The 6,137-nt window shown below is 33.7% G+C and overlaps 1 protein-coding gene across 1 annotated transcript in view; it reads right to left on the bottom strand.

The window, feature by feature from the left end:
• Positions 1–6,137, bottom strand: part of LOC103598708 (phosphatidylinositol 4-phosphate 3-kinase C2 domain-containing subunit gamma-like) — a gene marked incomplete at its 3' end in the record, with an annotated part of 252,245 nt that overhangs the window by 136,814 nt on the left and 109,294 nt on the right. Inside the window, exon 13 of the mRNA XM_008582754.1 lies at positions 2,503–2,634. Within this exon, the coding sequence (XP_008580976.1) occupies positions 2,503–2,634 (132 nt within the window). The remainder of the gene's footprint in view (positions 1–2,502; positions 2,635–6,137) is intronic.

Raw genomic sequence — 6,137 nt, 5'->3', positions numbered from 1 at the left:
TATACAATGGGTGATGGTAAGATCAGGATAGTTAGCTTATTCATTATTGCAATATGTCATCCTTCTTTGTGTCCATTAACCAATTCCTCATTAACTCCCTTTTCTCCTTCCCCCCCTGCCCTCTCCTTTCCACCTCTAGTAACCACAGTTCTTTTCTCTCCTTCTAAAAGTTCAACATACTATTGTAATTGTTGTTTCTTTTTCTCTCTCTATCACTCTTTATTGTTTATTTGTTTATTTATGGATTTGGCTCCCACTTATGGGTGAGAACATGCAGTATTTCTCTTTCTGCGCCTGGGTTGTTTCACTTAGCATAATTTTCTGCAAGCTCATCCATGTGGCTGCAAATAGCAGAATTTCATTAATTTTTTTTACAGCTGAGTATTATTGCATTGTGTGTATTTACCATATTTTCCTTATCCAGTCATTCATTGACAGACATGTAGGTTGGTTCCATAGTCTAGCTATTGTAAATAGAGCTGCAATAAACATGAGGGTGCGGGTATCATGTTGACATGGTGATTTCCAGTCCTCTAGACATATACCTAGCAGTGGGATTGCTGGATCATATGGTAGTTCAATCTGTAGTTGTTTGAGGAACCTCCATACTGCTGTTCTCTACAACAGCTGTACTAATTTACAATCCCACCAACAGTTCAGAAGGTTCCCCTTTTTTCACATCCTTGTGAGTATTTGTTGTTCTCTTTTTTATAATAGCCAGTCTAACTGGGGTGAGGTGATATCTCAAAGTGGTTTTGATTTGCATTTCGCTGATGACTAGTGATGTTGAGCATTTTTTTCATGTACCTGTTGGCCATTTGTATGTTCTCCTTTGAGAAATGTCTATTCAGCTCCTGTGCCAATTTTTTATTGGATTATTTGTATTTTTACTGTAAAGTTGTTCTAGTTCCTTGTATATTCAGAATATTAATCCCTTGTTGGATGTGTAGTTTGTGAATATTTTTACCATTCTGTAGATTGTCTTTTCACTCTGTTGATTATTTCATTTGCTGTGCAGAAGCTTTTTAGTTTGATATAGTCCCATTTGTTTATTTTTTCTTTTGTTGTCTGTGCTTTTGGGGTCTTATTCATAAAGCATTTGCCCAGCTCTATATCCTGGAGTGTTTCCCCTATGTTTTCTTCTAGGAGTTTTAAAGTTTCATGTCTTATATTTAAGTATTTAATCTATTTTGAGTTGACTTTTGTGTATGGCAAGAGGTGTGGATCAAGTTTCATTCTTCCACATATGGATATCCAGTTTTCCCAGCAGCATTTATTGAAGAAGCTCTCCTTTCCCCACTGTATGTTCTTGCTGCCCTTGTTGAAGATCAGTTGGTTGTAAACAGGTGGGTTGATTTCTGAGTTTTCTATTCTGTTCTATTGGTCTGTGTGTCTGTCTTTATGCCAGTACCATGCTCTTTTGGTTACTATAGCTTTGTCATATAGTTTGAAAAAGTCTGAATATAGTTTGAATATATTGTAGTATAGTTTGAAAAGTTGAACTTTTTTGTTTTTTGATATTAGCTAATATTTATTATGTGACAGATTTAATATTTTATTTTTGTTTAATTACTTAATTTTTAATTGGCACATAATAATTGTACATATTTATGAGGTACAGTGTGACATGTCAATACATGTACACAATGTACAATAGTCAAATTAGGGTAATTGGCATATCCATCATCTCAATATTTATCATTTCTTAGTGATGAAAACATTCAAAATTCTCTCTTCTTGGTATTTTGAAATATACAGTATATTATTGTTAAAAATACTACCAAATCATTTTAAAACAGCAGGAGCAGAAACATACTTTGTAACAATATTAACATAACACTGTAAGTTCTAATTTTTTGTAGATCCTGAATTTTACCATTTGATTCTAAAGCAAGTCTTGCCATGTAAAAATAACTAAGCTGATTTTTTAAAAAATATTTTTCCCTTAATAGCATAGAAAATCATGTACTTGACTTTATCAAGTATTCTAAGTATTAATAGTTCTCAAGGCTTATGATTAAACTAGTTAATTTTGCAGTTGCCGATAGTTCTGAGAGAATATCTGAAGTCATAGTTGGCTTACTTTTCAGAAAAAATCATGTTAAAATTACTAAACATTTTTTCTTGGCAATGAAAAGTCAATAAGCAGTTACATCATATAATTTTACTTTATCCAGAATGATTTACATTGTTTCTAAATGACAGCATTAATCTAAATCATTTTGAATCACTAATTCCAGAGAATCTGGCTGGTCATGCTAATACCTTTTCATTGTAAATGACCCAACTGAGAAGTTGAGCATGAGACTTGTTTTTCTAAAGCTGTTCTACATTTCTGCTTTTCAATTCTGTTTTCAATAATCATGATTTATACTGAGCTACCTCAATTTCAGAATAAAATGTCTTTTTGATTTTCTTATTATGCCATATGCTGCAAAATGTTTAGTTCCAAAGAGGTTTTATTGAAATGGGAGCTTTGTTAATCACAAATGATATACTTACTCTTTTGGAAACAATGGAAAACAGGTCCAGGCCAGTAAATTTGCATTGTTGGTTGCACAGACAATCCCAAACAATTTTATAGTAAGCATGGATTCCCTTGGAAGTGACTTTATTTCAAGAGGAAAATTGATCCTGAAAATAAAAGATATAATTAGCATTATACACTCAATTACAATTATGTTTTTGTAATGTAATGGTCTGGGACAAAATTATTTAACTATTCGCATTGAGGTATCATCTTGAAATTTTTTGTTTAATCTTGTAAAAATGGAAATACAATAGAAATACATAGAGTAATGAGACATGTTACTCGATCTATGGGAATTACTTCTTATAATTTTGACATGTGATTTATTTTTAAATATTACAATAACTTGAGAATTTACTCTCAAGTTACAATAAGTGTAGAGGAGAGAATGACTAATGTTGTCTTAGGGAGTTCAAGAAGGCAGAAAATAACTCAAAACCGTCTTAAGGAATAGGTTAGTTGCAGTGCGATAAAGATTTAAAAGAGAATATTCCAGAAAGAGAAAAGTGCATGGACAAGAGTGTACGTGCATGAAAAGATTAGGCGTGTCTGAGAAATGGTGATGGTAGAACAAAAGATGAGGTCAAGTTGATAGGGGAAGTCGTGGAGGATGAAATTAGAAAATAGGTGGTTTCCAGAATGCTTTACGAATTTAAATTTTCTCAAAGGCTAAAGGAAATATTTGAAAGAGAGAGCTAAAAGTATAGAGTTGCTTACAATTTTAAATTTGGCCTGTTCTCGGTAATGATGAGGTCCCAGGAATTTGGGGAGTGATCACTGAAATGTAATGTACACACATTTTCTTGAATATGTTAAGGTCAAGGAGCTGTGAGCTCAAATCCTGGATAGATTGCACATACTGGAAAAAATAAATAAATAAGAAAGTGGCTAAGGAAAACATAGGATTGCTCATGGTGAGAAAAATTTTAATTTGGATGTTGAAGCTATCAATAGAAGTTTAAATGATACTATAAGACCGGGAGGGGTATATGTGGGTAGTCTGAGTGTCTAAGACAAAGGGGGTTTTGAAAGAAAGTTGAAATTGTGATCTGAGGTCCCTAATAATGGGCAGGAAGATGAGTGCCTTCCTTTCCTTTCTGGTATCATCTAGGTTATTTAGAAATGATGAGGTTCTATTATAGAAGCCTCAATTGAAGCATAGAGTTTAGGGAAGAAATATTTATGAGACAAGAAAATGGGAGAAATATTTTTCCAGAGGCTGAGATGGGGAATATGTTTACTAAAAGGTAAGAATGCTAGTGAGAAATGGGAAAATTGGAACAAAAGTTGGCAGACAGGGAAAAAATCATGGCAACTGAATCATCAGGGAATGGGAACAAGAAAGAGGAAAGTGACTGGAGGAGACACTGAGAAGCTTGTATTGAATGATACCGCATGGTGTTAGGGGGGAGGAGCGTGAACAGAATCTACTGTCAATTTCCAGCGGAACTTCAATGTCAAGTTGTTTAAGCAGTAGGTGATTATTAGAGGACTGATGAAGACCAAACCCTTTGTCCATCTGGAAGATGCTGACTGAGCTTTGCCCAGCTGAGGCTGTGGATAATACTGAGTGTCTTCTCCCACTAGGAGTTGACTTTCTCATCTTGATATTAGGGAACAGTCCTTATTCATGATTTAAAATACAACACTGATGACCCCTTTTTCAGTGCCTGTGCAGTATTCAGCCTCAGGGATAAAGGGAAGTTGAATTATCCCAGTGACCAAAACTGATTTTGAGGATGTACACATCTCTCTCCTCAATGTGCTGTTTCCTGAGATGAACGGGTCCAGATCCAGGGTAGTGCTAGAGCAGCCAACGGAAGTTGAATTATCCCAGTGACCAAAACTGATTTTGAGGATGTACACATCTCTCTCCTCAACGTGCTGTTTCCTGAGATGAACGGGTCCAGATCCAGGGTAGTGCTAGAGCAGCCAATAGGAGGGATGGCAGAGCTATTTTGGGGGTAAAATGGGTAACTGACGCTTCACTGACAGCACAGCAGGGGTATAGCACAATGAAGAATTGAAGATTAATTCTAGTTTCTACATAATGATATAGCTGATACCCTTAACTGATAGGGAAGGTAGAAGAAAGAACAAGTTGGGGTGGGAGAAATGTGTGAAGTTTATGGCATAATGCCATGCAGTTAATAATAATTGTAGCACATTGATATATAAGTTATGTGTGGAAACGATGCTACAAATTTTGGAACTGGACATAGCTACATTTACAAACTCACCCTATTGACTAGTAAGATGCTCCTCCTTGAGCAATGCATTTAACCTTTTTATGTCTTGTGTTTCTTTATCCATAAAATGGAACTACTATTACATAACAAAATATGTGGCAACTGTTAGGTTGTGTACCAGCAGTATATTCATTTATTCACTGAGTAACGTCATAATTTATATTAGCGATTGTGTACTTAAGACTCAGATTTATAAAAAAACACGTTTCTTTATAGGCACATAAAATGTAATTCTAACTAAAAGTAAGGGAGGGAAATAAAGGAAAGACTGGAGTGGGAAAAATATTCTATTTTTAAAGATTTGAAAAATTCAGATTATAAAATATGAAATTGCTACACATTTAGGTATGTAAAAATAAGTCTTTTCTTCTTTTTCTTTCATATTCTGTCATACACATAATATTCTCTCAAGATACTGTGGACATATTTCTCAGTTTAAAAGAAGCTCTGAAATGTGACATAAAATGTTGGTGATCCTGTGAGATGCATAGTAATATCTTCAATGTTCTTTCTTTTTCTTGTAATTGACTTTCTATTCAGTTTTCATATTACTATGCTAGGATGGAAGCTGTGATTTCACTTCATTCCTCACATAATCTAGAATGTTCTTTTTTTCTTATTAGGTCTGGCTTCTTCATGTGTAACTCCACTTGTTAGTGAGCTTTTTGCATCAAGAATGACAAAAATTAGATCAGTTACAGTGGATAATTATTGCCAATCTCCATTCTGTTACTTTTATTAATAAAAATAAGTTTTCTAGGGTAAGAATACATGCTATCTAAATAATTATTTATTCATTTTTTGAATACGTGAATGCATATGAGTATTTAAAGCCAAATAATAACATATTCAATGGAAAATCTTTTTTTTTAACTTCTGTATGGATACTTAAAAATCAAGGAATCAACTTTCAGACAAAAAAAGGAAGAAAAATACTTTGAGACATTCAATAAATGGGTTCAGATTACTGCTTTTCATACAAGGAACAGACACAGACCTCAAGTTTTAACCCTATGTTTGCCTTCTTATACTATTTAAAAATTAGTAATAACTAATTTTTCTTATAGTTTTTTTCTTCAATATTAGATGGTTTTCCTAAAATCAGAGTAAGTTTTTGAGAGTGAAATGGGAGATTTCAAAAGCTACCTTGTTTAGAACTCTCCTATTAATATTGATATAAAATAAAAGCACTAGACTAATAACTAGACCATTGTAAGGACTTCGACTTTTGTCTGAATGAAACAGGGAGCAATTTCAGGATTTTTAAACATCAGGAGAATGACATAGCCTGACTAATATTTTAAAAAGATCATGTTAGCTGTGGTGTGAGAAGGACCATAAATAATGCAAGAGAAGTA

This window comes from Galeopterus variegatus, unplaced genomic scaffold, assembly GCF_000696425.1.
Source record: "Galeopterus variegatus unplaced genomic scaffold, G_variegatus-3.0.2 Scaffold2716, whole genome shotgun sequence".
Classification (NCBI taxonomy): domain Eukaryota; kingdom Metazoa; phylum Chordata; class Mammalia; order Dermoptera; family Cynocephalidae; genus Galeopterus; species Galeopterus variegatus.
The sequence above is the reverse complement of the archived record's forward strand: the minus strand, read 5'-3'. Positions and strand labels throughout refer to the sequence as shown.